A 22,494-nucleotide genomic window follows, 5' to 3' on the forward strand; every position below is an offset into this window, starting at 1 on the left:
AAGAAATATAGAATGGTGGCCAGTGGCCGGCTGATCGGGCCAACTTGTTCGTGTCCCGGGAGAACAAGAGCGACGAGCTCTGGCAAATGATGATGGTGTGGCCCAAGGAAGTGTGGCGCCTCTTTTTTTTTGGTGCTGTTGGTTTGGCAATGATCGATCGAGGGTGCGTACGGTAGGTCTTTCCAGGCAGCAGGTATCGTATCGGGTACAACGAACTCCCTTGTTGTTCCATCGGTTGGAAATTGTGAGAGAGATGGGCTCCGCCCCGCCCACCAACTAGATTCTTTTGTCTGCCCAAGCAAATCGGTCCAGCCCAATCGTGTAGCAAGCTTGCTGATGATGCATTGACCAACTGGCTAGGTTTCACTAGGGGCTTTCGTTTTCGTTTCTTCCATTTCTACGACCTTTCTTCCTTCGAGATGGTGCTAATAATAATGCCCACGGGAGGAAGAACCCAGACTCCAAAGGATTCCATAGAATAGCTACAGACAGGGTTGAAACACATCAAGGAGGAGACAAAAATAATACTCCCTCCGTTCCAAAATATAAGTCTTTGTAGAGATTTCAAATGAACTACCACATACGGATGTATATAGAGTGTAGATTCACTCATTTTGCTCCGTATGTAGTCACTTGTTGAAATCTCTAGAAAGACCTATATTTAGGAAGAGCAGTGCTACGCGTACGATGAATACTTGTACGACTTTGTACGACACTGCTCAGTCACCCTCCGATCAAATCTCTGCATCAGCGGCAATCATGGGATCACTGGATCGGACTGAATCATACATTTTAAAGTCGTACGCAGAGCAATTTCGATTTAGGAACGCGGGGAGTAGATGAAGAGCAAGTCAGCAACCAAAGGGGCGACAATGATACTAGTTTTTAATGTCAGAAAAATTGACCAAAGCATCTTAGAAACAGCTTTCTGTAAATGACAATCCTTCAAGAGAAAATGACAATCCTTCAGAAATGTGAAGCTACATAGTAAATCAGATGATTTCGTATTGAATTTCGTAAAGGACAAATAACAGTAGAGGATGTTGCAGACGCACCTGCTTACCATACTGGGTTTCGTACCAAAATTCAGAAAGACAACGTATGCTGCAGGATGGTGAAGATGGTTTACCTACTTACCATGCTGAACTGGTTGTAAAAAATGCTGGAACTTGTTGACAGCGATGAGATAGATGTTGCAGTTGCCATCTAGAAGCTGAAATGTTGCATACGACGTGGTTCTCTCCTTTTCTACCAAGGGAGTTTTGTACCAGGAGATGCAGCGACTGAAACTGGGCAGAGAGATGATATCTGACGCTTATATCGGCTGATAAACTCAAGCAAATGCCTTTCATTCATGCCTTTGTATTCCACCAAAACCAGCATAACTTCGCAAACTCAAAATGGAGCCCTTGTTTATCTTCATATCCAAAAAAATGGCTGAACTGAGCCTGCAAGACTCATCCATTGACACTGACACAATGCCAGCAACCATGGCGGAGTCGTTCAGCTTCACACCATCTCTGACGAATTAAACACCTTCCAAGATCCATCAATGTAGAGGCTACCCAACTGGGTAACTCTGCACCTGAAGTCAACCGAGAGCAAAATATTGCCGACACATAATGAGGCCGAGGCACCTCTTTGTGAAGTTGACTGATCCTACATGACGGCAGCTACGCTGTTTCCAAAGAGTGGACCAGCCGAATGGTTTTTCCCACTTGTCACAATCGCAGAGTTAAACAGAAAAAAAGAATCGGCAGAATATTGAAGCTTTTGACTCAGCTACTTCTCTGGATTGAGAGATGTGCCTCGTACTGATTCTGAAAGCATGCTTGCATGATTGTCAAATATGCCTCCCAAGCTTCTCATTAGTGGCAACAATTATCATGAGCCTCTCCTCTTGACTGAGCACTTATTATCTGACAATGCAAGGGGCTGTCGGTCGAGAAATCTTGCCACACTTTTTGTGTGCATGACATATGGTTATTTTTCACAAAAAGAATATTGCATAAGGTGTGGCTTAGAATCAAACACCCACCTAATATGAGGCGTGGCAATGTGTGGTAAAGTGTGGCTAGAAACCAAACAGCCCCCAAGTGATGTGTTTGCTGACATTAGCAGTAAAACCTGAATGTTGACATGAACTTCAGGAGATTGTTGTTCTGGGTGCTTCTTTCTTGTTGAACCCTTTCCTTTGTAATGTTTGTGTCAACTGAAGCTTCAATTCTGTTGTCTATCTAACACTAACACTGATCTCAATGAATCTTAAATATGGTTTCCCTATAGTACCTTATTATATTTGCATATCTGACTTGTTTTGTTATCTTTGGATCTCTATTATTAAGTCAGAGAGAGATGACAGTGGAAACACAGGAATAACTTGACACAATTTTCCCGGATAAGAGCTACTGTTAGATACTAAATTTTCCAGCATGAAATGATAACACTGGAAAGATATATGTTGGATTGCTGACTAAGAATTTCATACAAATATACCTACTGCGTAATGCAACATAAGGATACACCATATGTTAGGAAACGTTACAGTTTACTGTTTACAGCAGACTTGGAGAATGTTTCTCTGTTCACTTCATTGGCAGAAAGTATAAATCCTTCATGAATAGCTGAAGGAACCCTTCACACCATCCAAGCTTTCTCCAAGGGATACCCTGAAAAGAACAGAAACAAAAAACACAAGTTGGGGCGACGGAGCAAGAGCAGCTAACCAAACTAAAATGCCATCTTCTATATTAGGTGGAGTGGAGTGGCGAGTGTGGGTGTGAAAGTTTGAATGTAACATCCACGGTGGATTGGGCTCTTTCTTTACCCATCTTCTATCTTTAATATATGATACGCATGCTGTGCGTATTTGAGGAAAAAAAACTAAAATGCCAGAGAGTCAATGATCAACTAGTAAAAAATGATGCAATGACAATATGGATACAGGTTAGGTTCATTACAGTATAAAACTGAGATTATTTTTTCAGACCTATACAACAAACTGAATAATAAAAGTGGCAGCATGTAAACTCTAATGTAAATTATCCAAAACACCTCAGTCCGAAATAAAGTGATTTCTGTTTTCTTTTTCTGGATGTAGTTTCTCAGTAAATAACAAATGATCATGGGAGTCAAAGTGATATTCTGGGAAGTACAGGTATTTACAGTGTGAGGAGCACCAGTAACTAATGTTTTCTTTTTTGTTCTGGAGAAGTAAAACTGCGAGATATAGCATCAAGAATTAGAAACCCAATGGACCCAGCAGGTTACCCTTGATGAACAGTTATACTAGCCCACATTAGGATGAGTTGAGTTGTGAGTTGTCAAAATTAAACACACAGTAATGTAGAGCATAGAATCCAAGAGACAGCTGAGTAGAATACATAAGGACTGAACCTTTGTTCTACTGCAGATCATGGAGGTTGGGAATGTGGGTGATGAGTGATGACACTTGAGCAGACTAACATAATGATTTGCTTGGTAGGAATAAAATGTCCTGAGTGCTGCTGTGCTTGCTGTTTGTGAGCGTTATTTGGCGCAATGTAATCTCCCTTGCTCAACTATCACTTAAACAGACAGCATGCAGTAAAAGATATGAGATGGGTGCAACGTAATCTCCCTTACTGAATTATCCATTTGGCTGACATGTTATGACAGGCTTCATGGTCAGGCTTTTAAGTTTTAACACAGGCCATAACTAACTGTTCCACCATAAGTACATGAAGTCTAATCACTAGACGCTAAACATATAACTAAGACTGTCCTTCATAAGGAACTACATGAAAAGATATAGTTATACGAAATTGGAATGTGGTGAGAATTGCTAAGAACTCTACTTGTCTATGAGACTTCTTCCCACCCTCTCCTAAATACACCATCTGACAGGAGACATTACTCAAAAATTATTTTGTTCCTTTTCCACACTCTACACCCAAACAGAGAGCACAACAATGCAAACCTTTACGAATGCTACGTAGATAGTACAATTCAGTGTAAATCCAGAAACACTGAAGCTAAATATTCCCTATATTTCCTGCTGTCTTACTTGTGCATGCAGTACTTGTACTCATGGCTGCGGACATAGTCTAGCTCCCCTTCCTCAAGCTGCCACAACACAGTAAAAATCACTTCATCAGAATTCAAAGCAAACATCACAGAAGCAGCCTTCCACACCGCGCCTCCACTCACCGGATCGCCGCCATATATGAGGTTGTAGCACTCCGGCGAGAGGCAGCGCAGCACGCAATTCTCCTTCTCCGTGGTGGACGACCTGCACGCGAATCCCCACAGCCCGCTGCGCGGAGCCAAGAGAAACAGCCGTCAGAAACAACATCAGATGCATCCCCATCGAGCGCGAGCAGCACACACAGCGGGCACGTACTTCTCGACGTCGGTGTAGCAGGCGGCCTTGTTCTCGCGGATCTCCTTGTCCTGCAACACGGAATTGGAGGGTGAGACGGGTGGGAGGCAGGGAGAAGCTTGGGGAAAGGTCAGGGGAGGAGACGTACGGTGATGGGGCGGCCAGAGGACTTGGCGGCGGCGGTGGGGGAGATGAGGAGAGCGAGGAGGAGCAGGAGGAAGCTGCAGGCCGCGGGGATCCGCCGCCGCTGAATCCGGTGGAGCGGACGCATGGCGGGTGTTGGATCCATCCGGTCGGCAGCGGTAGCGGACGGTGCGACGAATGCGGTGGTGTCTGTCTCTGCCCCGTGTGGAGTCCAACCAATCAAGTGGAACGCATTACAGATGCTAGTACCATATTTCAATCTCTTTGCAATATTTGAAACATCCAACCAATCAAGTGGAACGCATTACAGATGCTAGTACCATATTTCAATCTCTTTGCAATATTTGAAACATGTTTTAAAAACTTCAACCGCATTTGCATGTAACGTGTTCCCTTTTGCATGTAAACATATTGCAATCCCTTTTGCATGTAACGTGTTCCATTTTTGAGACAACGGCTTCTTTAAAATTGTAGGCATTTTCAATCACATACTGTAACCTGTTCAAGTCATGAGCACCTGTCTAGAAAACTAGCACAAAATGTGCTGTTCTATGTTCACTGATGTTACTCTGGCCCCTGCTTCTTCCCGGCTTCCCACACAATAACAAAATTGGCGGGGCGCAAACAATATGATCGCCCGAGAAACAGATTTGTGCAACCGGATTCCGATCCATTACACTATTAACATCCAACAAACAATGCTACCGAAATTCACTCTCCATCTTCAGCTTTACTTGTGCGATCATCCCCCTTCAGGCGAAACCTGAATTTGCCCGTTCTGCATATCAGGAAGATGAATGTTGTGATCATGAAGCATCCTTCTAACAATGGGGCAGCACGATGAACTCCGCGTTGATAAGTCCACCGTGGAATAACAGGTTGTGCACTGATCGAAGCAAATCTCTGATCCCCTTCTTCACCCCTGGCATGGTATGAATAACATTGTTAAATTCGGGCAAAAATGAACTATAATTCAACAGAACTAGGGGATGCTTATTCGAACAAAAATGAACTACAATACTAATAAAATATAATATGTACCTGAACAGATTCCTGACGGACCCCCAAAACGATGATTTCTTCCCTGCGGAAGAATGATGGCTTCTGTTTCTCAAGTTTCCTTGATCTATAGTTTCTGATTAAGCCAAAAGTTAGGAAGCAAAAAGTCTTGTTAATTATGTTATGTATATGCATGCATAAGATGCTAACTACAATCAACTCAGGAACAGTACGATGTACCATCACCAGGAACTGAAATGCCCCGAGTTCCCTTTAATGCAGCAAGATCTTCAACAAGTGAACGTGCCTGGTCACTGCATAAATAAACACAATGAGAAAGTAACACAACAAAAGTGACTATGGTGTTAACACTATAAAAACTAACAAGCAATGCTACTGTTTCCAGTTCAGCCCCTGAAGACCACTACGAGTAGCAGCACACTTACAGTTGCCAACCAGTAATGCCACAGAGAGCAAACACAAAAGGATGACAGGACAGGTCAGATGAAAATATGAAGTCATGTGATTGCTGTTGGCTGTTGAGCCCTGAATCAAGCATGTCCAATTTGGTTCACTCTTTGAACAAGAAATCAACTACTCCCTCCGTGCCATAATATATGAGCGTTTTGTACACTAGTGTAGTGTCAAAAACGTTCTTATATTATGGGACAGAGGGAGTAGTTTTTAAAACTTTTGGATAAGTGACGATTCCGGCAATAGCTAAAGATCAACTCATCAGAGTGTAAAAACAACATTTGTCGGCAGCTCGCGTGCTGTTAGAAAACACTGGCAATTCACACCTGATATTCTTCGGGATCTTCACCTTTATCACAAAGTTGTGGTCTCCTCTATGGTTAGGTCTCTTAATGTCCCGAGCTCCCAGTTGCACAATCTTCAACTTCTCCCCAGGCTGAGTTCCAGGGGGAATATAAAGATCCCTCAATCCCTCTATTGTCTCAACCTGCAATAACAAGATTGCTTTCTTGATTAAGCTTAAGTGGGAGCCTTTCTAGCACAAAACGAGAATGTTTGCAACGTGATGGAATTAACAAAAGAAAATGCTTCACTAAGACAACACGTAAGTTTTGTGTGATCTAATTTGAGAACAAAGATTACACGTCCAAAAAAGTTCTGAGCCATTGAGTTTTGGCAGCTCACCTTCACTGTAGTTCCTAAAATTGCATCAGTGCAATCAATCGTGACATCCGAGCACAAATCGAGACCTTCTCTGTGGATGCCTTGTTTTTCTTCAACACAAACAAATATATACAAGTCACCACTTACACCCCTGCGTGATAAGATAGAAATGGATAACAATAATAATCATAATATGTTTTCGCAGTAAGTGGATCCTAATCAACTTTACTGAAATGTGAGTATTGTTTCATCCAGACTGTGTTACTATACTTAATATATACCAATTAATAATTATGAGCACTTTGCCAATTGATAGAAATTACAGTATGGACAGCCTAGGCCTAGCTTTGACCAAGTTACAGTTTAAATTAAACATGTGAAAACTACATAAAGGGTTCATGAATTTACATAATTATGTATTAATTGTCCAGTGCTTGCCTTTGCTTATCAACACTACCTCCTCCGGTAATTCGAATGGCTGAGCCATCCTCAATACCTCCAGGTATGTCTACTTGTATACTTCGCTCAACTTGGACTTTGCCTGAACCATCACAGCTTGGGCAATGTTCAGTAATTATCTTCCCACTGCCATCACAATTTAAGCAAGAAGATATCTGCAGAATGTAACAGACACAGATAGTAACTAAAGGGTCATACAGCAAAAGATAATAACTAAAGTGTATTATTCTGAACTTCAGGAAAGAGAGGACTAAGCTAAGCATGCTAGACATGAACAATAGTAAACAGTGATAAACAGACTACATATGTGGTAAATGCACCGAATGATGGATTATGACATATCAACATTTATAAAATTTATTGCATGCAAGACTTTGTTGTTATGCATGTCCAGAAGACAAGAGTATCCCAGGCTAGTTAATGGGTTTATGTTTTCGTAAAACTGCTGGCGGTTTCTATAATGGAAATCAATGAGGTGGCTCGTTGTTTCAAAAATAAATAAATACCAGGCTAGTTAACTGAGCAGAATCTAACACTTGATATACAGTGGTTTTCTACAATATGATATCTCTTCTCCCATATTTAATGAAATACAGATTCCACAAGTAACTCCCATATTCAATGAACTCCACAGGTAACCGTGGTGAGTGGTGATCCAACAGAAAACAAAATTCCAGAGAGACAACTTCATTTAACAGACAATTTGTGTATTGTAGGCTCTAATAAAGGTGCACTGAATTTGCAAAAGCCATATAGTGAACTCAGTAAGCCAGTATTAAGCACAAGTTACACAATGACAGAAAACACAGCATTCCAGTAGCACATCTAGGTCACCTGAGATACTATACCAAAAGGTGTCCTCTGAGATTTCATCGACCTGCCTTGACCTCTGCATTGTGTACATTCTGTTATGCTATTGCTAGATTTAGCTCCAGATCCATGGCAAGCGCCGCAGGTTTCATGTCTAGAAATACTGATCTCCCGTTTTCCTCCAAGGATTGATTCTTCAAAAGGAAGGAGAAGATCATAGCTGCAATACAGAAAAAGGGTGTAAACAGCTATCCAAGAATTAATTTTCCCCACTCTAATGCGAGGCTTAAATTGTTTACCGAATATCAAGTGCCCTGTTATCCTTGACATTTGAACTGTAATGAAATCGCCCTGGACCCATGCTATCTCCAAAGAACTTGTTAGAACTGCCAAAAAATGCATTGAAGAGTTCATATGGATCAACCTGCAAAAGAATACAAAAGGCTGAAGATCATGTTACATTAACTTTATTCGACTGAGACCTTCCATGTTAAGTGGCTTGTTAGTTAGGATGCAAGATGCACACAACATACAACTATTTGCAAGTTTATCATGCGTAAATGAGAATTGCATGCTGCTGCTGTTGTTTTTTCTTCATTGCATTGCATCCTACAGATAACTTTGTACTTTGTTGGATAGATTCTCTAGCTTACTTTTTCAGTTAGATTTTTACTTGGCGTTTATCTGTATATTCTTTCCACGGGTCTCTTGTAAATACTATTGTACATATCCTGTAAATCCTTTTCATTATTAATAATATATATACTTTCAGGGTCTCCTCTACAGTTCTCTGTAAAAAAAAGTCTCTAGTTTGTTTACTTCAGCTGTTAATGCAATTATAGCATAGTTCAGCTAGTCCTTCAGAAAAATTGAGAATCACATGCCAATGTATATGATAGGGAATATAGAATGTACGCAGAGGGTTAAGTGAGAAACATTTTTACAGTTCAGCCCATAATAATTTCACGATCGAACCTATCTGACTATTCTTATATTAATTGTGAAACATGAAATCCAATTTAGACAACAATTGTTGGTGTAAGTTGAAGAATATAATTAGCAAGACAAAACAAAATCGAGTACTAGAAAATAAACTTATACCCTAAATTAGGAAAATATCTGATTGAAAGCAAAACCATCATGCTTTGAATAAGTAAATACCCCATGTGCACCGAAATCTCCACCTCCATAATCTGCATGAAGTCCTGTTTCTCCAAACCGATCATACAAAGATCTTTTCTCTTTGTCCGACAGAACCTAAAAGAGGCTATAGCATAAGTGAATCACATAAAAGCGTAGTCATTTGATAACATTGTCAAACATCACAGTTTGGAAGTATATGGTCATCTAAGACTCTTTAACTACAGCACAACTATAATATACTCCCTCCGTCCCATAATATAAGAGTGTTTTTGACACTACACTAGTGTCAAAAACGCTCTTATATTATGGGCGGAGGGAGTAGTATATTACTTGATTTTGATTCAGTGATGTTGTTGATAAACAAGGAACCAGTAAGTACAAGGATCACCGTTAAGTGTGAACCCCTTGACACAGTGGATTAGCAGTGTAGTAACTAACAAGGATACGCGCACAAATTAAAGGTTAAGAATAGTTTCAAACTGGCCCTCTTTACATCAAGTTTCAGCTAGCAGATAAAGGATTTTTTTTTAAAGTACATCTGCATAGTAAAAGAAAACAACAGAGACACAGAAAAACATAGCATTGTGTTAGGAGCTAGGGTTCTGCCGGTTCTAGGGCGGAGATTGTAGGGGAAAGAAGGAGGAAGACGAGGTCGAGGGCGCGGCGGCCGGCGGCTGGGCGCCGTCCTTGCGTGGTGGAGAAGAGGCGGCGGCGGCGCAAGAGGCGGCTAGGGTTAGGTCTCCCGGCTCCCTAAGGGAAGCCGAGCAAATACTGATTGCTTCTTGTTTGATTAGATTGATACATCTCCTCTCCTTACATAGAGAGGTTTACTTGACTCCTAAGCAAACGACCCTAATAACGATAAGATAATTGGGCTAAGGCCCTAATAACGATAAGATAACTTGGGCCACAGCCCACTGGGCTAAGCCCCTAATATGCCGGTCATAACACTTCTCCCCGCCTGCACAAACAGCTCGTCCTCGAGCTGTAAGGCGGGGAAGCGCTTGCTGAACTCCTCGAGGTGATCAACCAGCGTCAAACACCTCCGCGACAGCTGGAGCGGCCAGGTCGCCGAGCCCGACGGCGACGGCGTCCTCCTCAATGTAGTCTGCAGCCTCCAGGTAGAAGAGTCGGGGGCAGACGTGGCCGGGCATTTAGGTCTCGTCGCAGTTGAAGCACAACCCTTGGCGGCGACGCTCGAGTAGCTCGGCCGAGGTGAGCCGGCGGAACGGGCGCGCCGCGGTCGCGGCAAGGGGTGTCGCGGAAGCCTGAGCAGGCCGACCCTGCGCGGGAACATCCGGCCAGGGTGGCGGCCCGGCGGCCCGGGACGGTGATGCCTGCTGGATGGCCACCGCACGGCGCTCGAACGCGCGGGCGTAGTACATGGCCGTCTGGAGGTCCTGGGGTTCCTGCAGCTCGACGTCCACGCGGATATGATCTGGCATACCGCCGACGAAGAGTTCGGCCCGCTGGTGAGCCGTCACGCCGGACGCGTGGCACGCCATGGCCTGAAAGCGGTCGGTGTAGTCCTGCACCGTAAAGGTGAAGGGAAGGCGGCCCAACTCCGCCAGCCGGCTCCCACGTATCGGTAGTCCGAATCGAAGGAGGCAGAACTCGCGAAAACGCTCCGATGGGGGCATGCCGCCCTCGTCCTGCTCGAGAGCGTAGTACCACGTCTGTGCGGCGCCGCGGAGGTGATAAGAGGCGAGCCAGGTGCGGTCCAACGCGAGCGTCCGTTGCCCCCGGAAGAACTGCTCGCACTGGTTGAGCCAGTTGAGGGGGTCCTCGGCGCCGTCATAGGTGGCGAAGGCGAGCTTGGCGAAGCGCGGCGGTGTCTGAGCAGGACCGCCGTGAGTGTATGGCTTGGCGGTACGGAGCAGCGAAGAGGATGGCGTTAGTCCGTTGTGCACAGGTGGTCCGCAGGAAAGCGGTGGCCCGTCGAAGCCAGCGTGGAAACCCACGGAGCCGGAGGGCCCGTCGTACGACAGGGAGGGCGCCGGCTGGTCCGCGGCCATGGTGTAGACTGGCGGCGGTGACGTCCCGGCCAACCAGGCCGGAAGCTGGGACGGCGAGGGCGGGAACCGCACTTGCTGAATCGGCACGCCCGCCGGCGCGGTTGTAATCAGCTCGGTGCTGGGCGGCGGAGGCGCCGGCAGCGGCAGCTGCTGCTACCTGGAAACGGCGGAGGCGGCGGGCACGGCGATGGCCGCGGCCGGCCATTGTGGCCAGATCGGGTCGGTGGCGGAGGCTGGCTGTAGCTACAGCGAGGGCTACAGCGGCCCGACCAGCGTCGCGGTGGCCCCGGGGTGCGGCGGCTGCCAGGGCGGTGGCGGCGAGGACCCGGGTGGCGTGGGTGACGCGGCGAGGGCCGGCCCCGGCCACTGCGGCCATTGGGGCGCGGCGGCGGGCGGCGGCTGAAGCGGCCGGTGGTGGTGTAGAGGCCAGGTCGGCGCCGCAGGTGCCGAATACCACGGCAGGGCGGCTGGCCCGGTCGCGGCGGCCGGCGGCAAGGGCGGCGGCGACCCGTAGGGGCCGGCTAGGTATAGTCGTATCCCCTGGACGACGGTGACGAGATCGTTGAGGATCCCGGTGATCTCCGCCGGGGAGTAGACGGCGGCCGATGGTGTGGTGGAGGGCGCCGTCATCTGGGTGGTGGCGGCGCCGGAGGATGCGACCAGCGGCACGGACGGGGAGGGCAGCGGCGCGGTGGAGAAGGCCAGCGGCGCGGTGGTGATGGTCGGCAGCGGAAGCGACGGGATGGGCGGCAGCGAAGACATGATCGGAACTGAGCTACCTGATACCAATGTGTTAGGAGCTAGGGTTCTGCCGGTTCTAGGGCGGAGATTGTAGGGGAAAGAAGGAGGAAGACGAGGTCGAGGGCGCGGCGGCCGGCGGCTGGGCGTCGTCCTTGCGTGGTGGAGAAGAGGCGGTGGCGGCGCAAGAGGCGGCTAGGGTTAGGTCTCCCGGCTCCCTAAGGGAAGCCGAGCAAATGCTGATTGCTTCTTGCTTGATTAGATTGATACATCTCCTCTCCTTATATAGAGAGGTTTACTTGACTCCTAAGCAAACAACCCTAATAACGATAAGATAATTGGGCTAAGCCCGGCTCCCTAAGGGAAGCCGACCAAATGCTGATTGCTTCTTGCTTGATTAGATTGATACATCTCCTCTCCTTATATAGAGAGGTTTACTTGACTCCTAAGCAAACAACCCTAATAACGATAAGATAATTGGGCTAAGCCCCTAATAACGATAAGATAACTTGAGCCACAGCCCACTGGGCTAAGCCCCTAATATGCCGGTCATAACACATTGTAAGTAATACTCCCTCCGTTCCTAAATATTTGTCTTTCTAGAGATTTCAACAAGTGACTACATACGGAGCAAAATGAGTGAATCTACACTCTAAAATATGTCTATATACATCCGTATGTGGTAGTCCATTTGAAATCTCTAAAAAGACAATATTTAGGAACGGAGGGAGTAGGTTTTTAAGCGGCTTCATGAAATTGCTGCAACTATTCCAGTATAGCATATCTCCAAGATGCAGAGAATAACTTCATCAGGCTACAGCGCACATAAAGTGCAGCATGGTGGAAAAAAATGGGTCACTTTACTACGAGAGTAAAATAATAACTAAATCTTGGTATAATAGTCTAACACTCAGCATATCCAAGATGCAAAGAATAACTTCAGCAGAGACCAGAGAGCAGACGATACCTCGTATGCAGCACTTATCTCCTTAAATTTTTCTTCTGCCCCAGGGCTCTTGTTCATATCCGGGTGGTACTGAAATACAAAACAAACCAAGAAAGTGTTTTCTTCACGGTCTGTAGCTCCAGCAACACCTATACATGGGTGGAATCTTGGAAATCAACACCCCATTTGATAAATACGAGTAGGGTCTACCTGAAGAGAACACCCAAAAATGCACAATTGGGATTTAATTTGTAAACTGCACTACATATGTATAGCTCGGTAATCTTCAACACAAAGAGCACAAATATGCAGGATTATCATCTTACAAATTGCTAAAACCCAGTATCTTTCTCCAAGCATTCCTTTTAACAAAGCTGAATGCATTTGAAAATTAGGACGAAACCAAAAAAATTAGTTGCAAATTACATTTAGTATAGCTTTGCAGAATCCCGTGAAGGGTAGAACATCTCTAACATATTACTTCATTTATGGTGCATTATTGATGCAGTCATCGTGTGAAGCTTAATTTACACCTGCCTTACCCACAACGCTGGACACTAGCCCTAGTTCGTCGCCAGTGAATTACTACTAATTAATTCTGTCACCTCTACTACCAATCTTTATGAGAGCTGCTTTTTTACCAGGCCGCATCCCAACAAGTCAGAAAATGCTCATGTTTTGCAGTACTGTCGCCACGACCCAGCTTTCTGCAATGTTACCACATTTTTAATACAAGATCAAAGTAGTGAAATTGATTCACATGCTTATAATTTCCCAGGCTGGCACCGGAGAATTATGCAAGTGGCTCAACTCAATCATACCACATCATCTCTCTTACTTCCTAGTCTCTGTACAATCATATAATTACAGACAGGCAAACTGGACGGCATGTAGCAAAAATAGCAGCAGCTAGCAGCCGAGAGAGGCATGGGAGAGGAAGGACGAGAGCAGTACCTTGCGCGCGAGGGTGCGGTAGGCGCTCTTGACCTCCTTCAGGGTGGCGTCGCGCCGGACGTTCAGCGTGGCGTAGTAGTCCTTCCCTCCGCGCTCGGCCGCAGCCGCCGCGGGCGGTCGCCTCCCGAACGCGGCGGGGAGATGGGTTCGAGCGCGGGCACGACGGGGCACTGGGCGGGGACGGAAGTGGAGCTCGCCGGAAGTGGAAGGCCGCGGCAGCGGAGGGCGGAGGGACGAGGTAGGGTTGGGCGTCGGATTTGGGTTCGCCGGGAGGTAAAGCGCGGCGGCCATTGAACGGGGCGGTGGCTGCCCGCGCACCCCGAACTGACCTGTACGAGTCCGGTTGCGGTGAAACTCGCAACGCCCTCTGGCTTTCACACCGCGACTCAAACTAGAAACTACTAGCACCACAATATGACTACTAGAAAATCGCAATTGCTGTTTTTAAGAGCATCTTCCTCGTTGGGAGTTGGGAAAAAATAATAATAAGTGTCAGACGTACGAGCACATGCTCCAAACATTTGCGATGACAAATTTAGTTATGCGAGGACGATAACTTTAGTTGGCAAGTATGTCAGCTTTCGTGTTTAAGTTTATTTTTTGACAGAAATTTGCCATGTGCCACTGCAATTTGCCATCCTTGCGTGACTAAAATTGTTATCGAAAAACGCCAGAGCAGGAATGCCACGCACCTGTCATTTGGGAAAAAAAAAGCTCCAACAGTTTCCTTTTCACCAATAAATTATTGGTGATAAAAGAAAGCCCATCTTCCTTTAAATGAAGGGGAGTTGGGCTTCTCCCAATCCAAGGCACAATAGGCGCCACGTCAGTCGGACCATCCCTGGCGACAACCGACACCACCATCCTCCGTGTCATCGCCGCCACCGATCCACCGCCAACCGCTGCCACCACCAATCGCCGGCGACCTTCGCCCCCACCCTCCACGGCACCACCGATCACCCGCGAATGTCACCACCACCACCTGTCGCGCCATCGTTGTCGCCCGTCACGAATGGCCTCCACACCATCGCTGTCGTTCGCCGTGCCACCGCCAAGTGGGACTTATATAGGTCAGGTTAGGTATTGGGGAGTCCCAATAGCTAGTTGGGGGAGTTTTGATGCTCTAAGTTTCCGGGAAATCTTCGGGTTTCAATAGATTTGCATGGGGCGACTAGGCAAGCCAACGATGAAATGACATGTGGGGGGGGGGGGGGGGGGAGGGGAGTAGAGTGGCAGCATCTCGACACTTCAGACGACGACCGCCAGAGTTTTTGATGGGTGTGCGAAAGGGGGAGTGGGGTAGTGAGATGGTCGGGGTGGTGGAGACGATTCAACCAATTCGCAAGGGGCGGTTGGCGATGCTGGCCGTGGGGGTCGACGATTACGCCAGTGGCGGAGGGCAGGTGGATTGATGGAGTTGGCATTGCCATATTCAAAAGAACTTTCAATTCAACCAACCAAACATGGGTTGCATGTGAAAACAACTATACCGTTGACTTCATATTTGAATGAACTTTTCAATGGTATAATTTTAGGTCACAAAAATATATATTATTAATCTAATTTACGATCAAAGTTGGATTTGGAAATCTTTATTCATTGGAATGGAGGGAGCAGGTAACAAAACCCATCCTCTTATTTCAAAATTTTATAAGGCAGGTTAGAACAATGAGAGAACAAAGGCAGGCACTGAACAAAGGCTGATACGAGTCTTCAAAACAAAATATTCAGCCATGGTCAGATCACCAAACGATTATAAGCTACTCCTATATGTGTCAATTTTTTGGATCACAGGCGACACCACAAACTCAATGTACACCAGAAATCAGATAAGGAAAACTGACGGGGATACAGCCCCGTGCATCTGCGTCTCACGGTGTCCACAGTCTCCACTTCTCTGCCTCTCACAGTATCGACTCTGCTGCTTCTCCTGTGGAGATCGCCCAATATATCTTCTATGGTCATCTTCTTACATTATCCATGTCCTAACGATCAACTTCTGATCTTGTTCATGCACAACAAGAACAAAAAAAGCTCCTGATCTTCTTCGTTCATATTTAATCATCCCTACGCCTGCTCTTGCTCTGGTGCTTGCCATAGTCACTATTGTTGCGTCTACTATAGCTTCGATCACTAGATCCATGGTAACTGATGTGGCCATCGTGCCTCCGACCCCCTTCCTCACTAATATGGAGTTTCTCCCTGTTGTTCCTATCCCTGTTGGTCCTATCACGATCACGCTTGTGTGATGCCTCTGACCTCCAATCATCCAATTTCTGGATCTTTCTTCTATCAGCATTTCGACAATCTTGCCTATTATCAGCACTAGCACCGTCCTCATCAAAGACTAAATCATAACTTCGACGGTTACTGCCACCTCGCTGAGTGTTTTCATCTCTCAGAACATAATCTCGGTTCTTGTTTTCCTTCTCAGCACCCTTATCCAGATCTCGGGCTCGGTAATCAGGGGCATGACGCTTGAAGCACCCATCTTTATTTGCATTCCGCGTGCCCTGTCTGAACTGACGCCACAGCTTTGAAACGCTCTGACTAAAATCAACATGAATCCTCCGAGCATCAATCAGACAATTTTGCATATCTCTGTGTGCACGCTCGCAGGCTTCCTTTGCCTCGAACTCAATGAAAGCATAACACAGGCTGTCACCAGTCTTGTAGTCACAGATTGTTTCAGCTGATGTCACGGTTCCGAAACGAGAAAAGATCGTATACAGATCCTCATCCTGTGTCACTGGGTTGAGTTGACAAACAAACAAGACATTGTCTGGTGGCTTGACCTCGGCGTCTGGAATGTCTCCAATACTCGCAAGGATCACGGCATTTGTATGTGCTTCTTTAGAGCGGATCATCTCCTCAAGCTGCACAGGGTCCACTGTTTCATCGAGAGGGACCCAGGTATCCTCTAAGCGCTCCTCTGCAATCTCGTCGATCGGCTTTCCAATGGGAGAATTTGGAGGAACAAGTTCAGCAAGCTGGGCAGGATCATCGTCAGGGTCATACAACACATAAGTATGTTTAATCCTTATGTCCTTGAAAGGTCTCCCTTCACCATCAACATATGATTCGTTTATCTTCGTCAGTGTGTCAAGGCCTTCACCTTCAGCAACTATCCCAAACACGGTGTGCTTATCATGGAGGTATTCCACGTCGTCCCGCAGCGTGATGTAGAACTGCGAGGCGTTGCGGTTTTTGCCGGCGCTCGCCATGGCAACGGTGCCAATCTTTGAGTGCCTCAGTTCCGGATGGATCTCGTCGTCGAAAAACCGAGCCTGGTCACCGTGGAGGAACTTGTACATGGAATCGCCGCCGGTGCCGGTCCCGGTCGGGTCCCCGGTCTGCGCCACGAAATCCTTGGCCACCTTGTGGAACAGGCACCCGTTGTAGTACCTCATCTTGCAGAGCTTGAGGAAGTTGTAGGTGGTGCGGGGGCACTGATCGGTGTGGAGATCCACCACGAGATCGCCCACGCTGGTGACGATTAAGACCGACATATCCGCGGTACTCCCCTAGCCACCGGCTGTAATGGGGCAGCGACCTGAGAGACGACCGCACGGGTAGCGAGCTGTACCAGGACGGAGCCGCGGAGGTGAGTGTGGCCGTTGACAGAGTAGATCAGGCGGCCGGCGGGTAACCCAGAGTCGCCGTCCGCGCCTCGCCTGATTATTAGGAGTCGGGTATTATGGCAATGCCGAGATGCAAAAGGCTCTGCGGGTCCCCCGAATCCTGCGAGGAGTTCGAACGGAATTAGAGATGAATCCGTTTCATTGTATTGTTCGACAACACGAGAGATAGGGGGGTGAAGGAAGAGAGCAAGCACCTTGCGTTGCGCGGGAGGGTGGCGTCGCGGCAGACGCTCAGCGTAGCGTATTGGTCCTTCCGTCGGCGCTTGGGCGCGGCCGCCGCGGGGGCGAACGAGGAGAGCGGAGGATTGGAAGAAAGCGGCGGCGGCGGCGGCGGGGGGCGGAGAGAGGAGGCAGGGTTAGGCGTCAGCCATCAGGTTCGGCCATTGAACAAGGCGGTTACAACGAACCGACCTGAGCTGGTACTCTGAGTTGGTCTCCAAAGACCGACTTTGAGAAAATAAAAAACATGTGTTCAATTTTCTCTTTTTAGAAACATGAGACCATTTTAACCAGCTAACGTCAGTTGGGATGCAAGTAAACTGCGAACGATTTGCATGATAATTTATGTTGACCGACGATAACAAGTCTATTTGACAAGTATGACGAATCCCTAACCGAGAATGAAAGTGGTTAAAGCTGACATGATATGGCGTGTGGGTTCGGGAAGTAATATCAAAATCTGGGAGGACCCCTGGATCCCATCAGATGATACTAGGCGCTCTGGTACACTCGGAGGGAGTCACCTGCTTACCACCGTGAATGAGCTCAGCGATCCGGAGAGGAATGAGTGGGATGCCCAACTTGTTCGTCAGACTTTCTCTCCGAAGGATGCGGTTGTGATCTTGTCGATCCCTATTTGTGAACAATATGATGACTTTGTGGCTTGGCATTTTGATAGTAAGGGGAGATTCTCTGTAAAGTCGGCTTACCGGGTCTTCACAAGCCTCCTAGAGAGCCAAAAGTTCAGGCAGCAGGGAGAGAGCTCTCTCATCAATCCAGTGGGGCAGAATTTTTGGCAGCAGCTTTGGAAAATCAAGTGCCCTCCGAAAGTACATCATTTCCTATGGCGGTTTGCCCATAACAGCCATCCATTGCTTAGGAATGTGGAGCGGATCGGTGTGGAGCTAGACAACAAGTGTGTAGTTTGCCGTCAGCTACCGAAGGAAGGCGCCCATCTCTTCCTGCGGTGCAAGGAGGTTAAGAGAATGTGGAGAAGTTGCTCCCTGGAGAATACTAGGCAGAAGCTGCTGGGCTGCGAATCAGCAAGGGACTTACTACTGGCTGTGTTCCGGCTACCTGAAATGGTGACACTGCATACAATCTGTTTTCTATGGGCATGGTGGTCTGAACGCAATAAAGCTAATCATAAGCAGCAAAGGTTGCCCGCGGATGCATTTGAAGCAAAGGTTCGCTACACTACTGCTGAATGGCGTGAGTTTCTGGGCCGGGAAAGTGGTGGTAAATCAACGGTGCTGCAGAAATGGACTCGCCCTCCTTTGGACTTCATTAAGCTAAACTTTGATGCTGCTTTTGATGCCTCGGCATGGGGGCTGGGGAGTCATCGCAAGAGATGCTCAGGGAGATGTGGCGTTGGCCGCCTCAGGGCTGCTGAACCATCTCGGATCCGCACTGCAGGCTGAAGCCCAAACATTTTTGCATGCGATCCGTCTGGTCGAGCAACATGGTATGGGCCACACTATTTTTGAAACTGATTGCTTGGTCCTGCAGCAGAATATAGCCACTGATGCAGCCGATCGTGGACCTCTCGGTGTGTTGTTCCGGGAAGCGAAGTTCCAGCTTAATACCGGCTTCATAGATCATCGTGTTGTGTACCCCCTAGGACTTGTAACTCCCCAACGCATGTGCTGGCCTCTCTTGGTTCAAAGGGTTCCACCGATGGCCAACATATTTGGTATTTGGATATCCCTGACGATGTACGTCGTGCTGTGACCACCGATTTGGTTGGTCCTAAGTAATTGGAATGCAAGGTGTTCCAGATCAAAAAAAAGTATGACAAATTCATCTTATTTTTTCTAGGATTTGCCGTGTTTACCAACTAAAATTGTCATCCTCGTGACAATATGAATTACCATAAAAACGTTTGATTTGCCACCCTCCTCAGCGAACATCATTGAATAGCATTACAGAAAACATTGTATTTAGACACAATTTTTTTTTGAAAAAAGTCACCCAACCAGGGCCCCAACGTTTTGGACTTGAGTAGGTTGAAAAAAAACATACAACCTTGGCAAGAATGACAACACAAACGCATCCCAAACGTATGGGTTGACTGTCAACCCCCATACCCAGCCCATTTGTGTGGTGAATATGGGATGCCCGGATGGGTCCACCACGTAGGATCCGGCTCACTGCGGTCCACCTCGACTCCACATATATTCGTCCCTATCCACATTCAGGACCAAACCCTAGCCACTCCACCTCATCCTGAAGCTCTTGTTTGGTGAATTCCGGCCTTCACCGACATGGCGATCAATGGATGTGACTCCGAGATCTTCCGATCCATCGACTGAATCCTCGTCCCATGCGGGGACAAGGAGGAGATGGTCGTCTGCATGGCTCTCCTCCGCTCCCGAGAGGAGTGCGCCCGACCGCTGCCGGACTCAATCATGCGGAAGTCCGATGTGTACGCACAAATGGTTCTTAGATCCATTGGGGACAGTGGCTTCAGGCACGTGACCGAGACCTCGTCGAACACGACGACCATCAACTAGAACTTCGGGGGGGGGGGGGGGCAGCACAATCCCTTTGCTAGTGCCTCGTCTCCACCGTGTCGGGCTCCGAGTTGGAGGTCAACGTTAGCATGTGTTACGGGCCATCCGTTGAGGTCACGCAGCATGCCCGCCGTGCGAGGCATAGGACGCGGGAAGCCGCGGCAGCCCTCAAGGTGGAGCCAGAGTCGCACGCCGCCTTGGATGAGGAAGCCCTCCATGCCCGAGTCATCGAGAAGTGGAAAAGGAGGATGGCACGCGTCCTAGCAAAGGAGCAAAGCCGAGGGGTCTGTGCCATGGCCGGACTACCCCCAAAGAGGAGGAGAAAGAGGAGGAGGAGGAGGAGAATGGCGACGTATCAGACAGCTCCGCCAGTGAGCAGATGCACCCTGATCCATTTTGCGTCTTTGACTGCTACTTCCGCAACGAAGACGGCAAGTGTGATGTCTACTACGCAACCTTCTTCTTGTAGACTCGTGTTGGGCTTCCAAGCGCAGAGTTTTGTAGGAGAGTAGCAAAATTCCCTCAGTGGATGACCTAAGGTTTATCAATCCGTGGGAGGCGTAGGATGAAGATGGTCTCTCTCAAACAACCCTACAATCAAATAACAAAGAGTCTCTTGTGTCCCCAACACACCCAATATAATGGTACATTGTATAGGTGCACTAGTTTGGCGAAGAGATGGTGATACAAGTGTAATATGGATGGTAGATATAGGTTTTTATAATCTGAAAATATAAAAACAATAAGGTAACTAGTAACAAAAGTGAGCAAAAATGGTATTGCAATGCTTGGAAACAAGGCCTAGGGTTCATACTTTCACTAGTGCAAATTCTCTCAACAATGATAACATAACTAGATCATATGACAATCCCTCAACATGCGACAAAAGTCACTCCAAAGTTCCTATCGCGGAGAACATAAGATGAAATTTCTTGTAGGGTACGAAACCACCTCAAAGTTATTCTTTTCGATCAATCTGTTGGGCTATTCCTATGAGTGTCACAAACAGCCCTAGAGTTCATAGTAAAATAACACCATATGACACACATCAATCAACCCTAATGTCACCTAGATACTCCAATGTCACCACAAGTATCCGTGGGTCAATTATACAATATGCATCAAACAACTTCAGATTCATAATATTCAATCCAACATAAAGAACCTCAAAGAGTGCCCCAGGATTCCTACCGGAGAAACAAGGACGAAAATGTGCATCAACCCATATGCGTAGATTACCCCAATGTCACATCGGGAATCCGTGAGTTGAGTGCCAAAACATACATCAAGTGAATCAATAGAACACGCCATTGTCACCATAGGTATCCCACTCAAGACATACATCAAGTGTTCTCAAATCCATAATAGTATTCAATCCGATAATAGTGAAACCTCAAAGGTAAAACTCAATTCATCACAAGAAGATAGGGGGGGAGAAACACCATATGATTCTACAATAATAACAAAGCTCGCGGTACATCAAGATTGTGCCATATCAAGAACACGAGATAGAGATCAAACACATAGCTACTGGTACATACCCTCAGCCCCGAGGGTGAACTACTCCCTCCTCGTCATGGAGGCCGCCGGGATGATGAAGATGGCCACCGGTGATGGTTTCCCCCTCCGACAGGGTGCCGAAACGGGCTCCCGATTGATTTTTCGTGGCTACAGAGGCTTACGGCGGCGGAACTTCTAACCTACGTTTCTTTCTGGGGGTTTCTGAATTTATAGGAATTTTTGGCGTCGGTTTCACATCAAGGGGGTCCACGGGTCAGCGACAAGGCAGGGGGTGCGCCCTAGGGGGTGGGCACGTCCTCCACCCTTGTCGTTGACTCGGGACTCTTCTGGCCCAACTCTTGTGCTTCGGGGGCTTCTTCTGGTCCATAAAAAATCACCGTAAATTTTGAGCTCATTTGGACTCCGTTTGGTATTCCTTTTCTGCAAAACTCAAAAACAAGGAAAAAACAGAAACTGGCACTGGGCTCTAGGTTAATAGGTTAGTCCCAAAAATAATATAAAATAGTATATTAATGCATATAAAACATCCAAAACAGATAATATAATAGCATTAAACAATCAAAAATTATAGATACATTGAAGATGTATCAAAGTGCAAGGGGAAGCGTGGCCATGGATGAGCTTCTTCTCGTTGCATTCGTAGTTAGTAGAAGATGTCAATTTTTGGTAGCCCGATGACATGTGTGTTCAACTACGTGTGTAATTTAACGTTGCATGAAACTAGTATGGATTTGAGGGAGCTAGTTGTGAGGCCGACTTCTGATGTGTGACCGATGACTGTCCGCGAACGCGACCGAACATGTGCACGAACGTATACGGGCCCGAATTTGTCAACTCCGGTTGTATATGCTCTTACACGGGTATGCACCAAATGCGAAGGCTGGTCATGTGGTAT

At 47.1% G+C, this 22,494-nt stretch overlaps 3 protein-coding genes across 7 annotated transcripts; all 3 read right to left on the reverse strand.

Moving 5' to 3' along the window:
• Window positions 1-2,389: 2,389 nt before the first annotated feature.
• LOC141021346 (uncharacterized) lies at window positions 2,390-4,744 on the reverse strand. The gene is made up of 5 exons (XM_073496852.1): window positions 4,509-4,744; window positions 4,382-4,431; window positions 4,189-4,294; window positions 4,046-4,104; window positions 2,390-2,669 (listed from the first exon to the last, which is right to left on the reverse strand). Exons 1-5 carry the CDS (start codon window positions 4,647-4,649, stop codon window positions 2,615-2,617), a joined length of 411 nt encoding a protein of 136 aa, XP_073352953.1. The 5' UTR covers window positions 4,650-4,744; the 3' UTR covers window positions 2,390-2,614.
• Window positions 4,745-4,946: 202 nt separating this feature from the next.
• Window positions 4,947-14,118, reverse strand: LOC109775519 (uncharacterized). Of its 5 annotated transcripts, none has more exons than XM_040387351.3 (11): window positions 13,706-14,118; window positions 12,773-12,841; window positions 9,071-9,166; window positions 8,209-8,333; window positions 7,934-8,129; window positions 7,079-7,254; window positions 6,662-6,791; window positions 6,304-6,464; window positions 5,750-5,817; window positions 5,546-5,639; window positions 4,947-5,426 (listed from the first exon to the last, which is right to left on the reverse strand). In XM_040387351.3, exons 1-11 carry the CDS (start codon window positions 13,994-13,996, stop codon window positions 5,216-5,218), a joined length of 1,617 nt encoding a protein of 538 aa, XP_040243285.1. In that variant the 5' UTR covers window positions 13,997-14,118; the 3' UTR covers window positions 4,947-5,215. The 5 variants fall into 5 exon arrangements, with proteins under 5 accessions (XP_040243285.1, XP_020189848.2, XP_040243287.1 ...); XM_020334259.4 differs by having other exon boundaries at window positions 5,744-5,817; XM_040387353.2 differs by having other exon boundaries at window positions 5,744-5,817; window positions 12,773-12,961; window positions 13,706-14,098.
• Window positions 14,119-15,323: 1,205 nt separating this feature from the next.
• LOC109778410 (peptidyl-prolyl cis-trans isomerase CYP59) lies at window positions 15,324-17,750 on the reverse strand. The gene is made up of 2 exons (XM_020336965.3): window positions 17,541-17,750; window positions 15,324-17,446 (listed from the first exon to the last, which is right to left on the reverse strand). Exon 2 carries the CDS (start codon window positions 17,212-17,214, stop codon window positions 15,763-15,765), a length of 1,452 nt encoding a protein of 483 aa, XP_020192554.1. The 5' UTR covers window positions 17,215-17,446; window positions 17,541-17,750; the 3' UTR covers window positions 15,324-15,762.
• Window positions 17,751-22,494: the final 4,744 nt, after the last annotated feature.

Source organism: Aegilops tauschii, chromosome 4, assembly GCF_002575655.3.
Source record: "Aegilops tauschii subsp. strangulata cultivar AL8/78 chromosome 4, Aet v6.0, whole genome shotgun sequence".
Classification (NCBI taxonomy): Eukaryota; Viridiplantae; Streptophyta; class Magnoliopsida; order Poales; family Poaceae; genus Aegilops; species Aegilops tauschii.

Excerpts from the sequence above, each read along its gene's own strand:
- LOC141021346 (XM_073496852.1), bottom strand. The coding sequence starts at position 4,649 with ATGGATCCAACACCCGCCATGCGTCCGCTCCACCGGATTCAGCGGCGG. Across the intron at positions 4,432-4,508 it reads CCTCTGGCCGCCCCATCACC|GACAAGGAGATCCGCGAGAA; the intron begins GTACGTCTCCTC and ends TCCGTGTTGCAG. Across the intron at positions 4,295-4,381 it reads TGCTACACCGACGTCGAGAA|CGGGCTGTGGGGATTCGCGT; the intron begins GTACGTGCCCGC and ends GGCTCCGCGCAG.
- LOC109775519 (XM_020334259.4), bottom strand. The coding sequence starts at position 13,996 with ATGGCCGCCGCGCTTTACCTCCCGGCGAACCCAAATCCGACGCCCAAC. Across the intron at positions 7,255-7,933 it reads CTTTTGGTATAGTATCTCAG|ATATCTTCTTGCTTAAATTG; the intron begins GTGACCTAGATG and ends TACATTCTGCAG. Across the intron at positions 5,818-6,303 it reads AAGATCCCGAAGAATATCAG|TGACCAGGCACGTTCACTTG; the intron begins GTGTGAATTGCC and ends TTATTTATGCAG.
- LOC109778410 (XM_020336965.3), bottom strand. The coding sequence starts at position 17,214 with ATGTCGGTCTTAATCGTCACCAGCGTGGGCGATCTCGTGGTGGATCTC.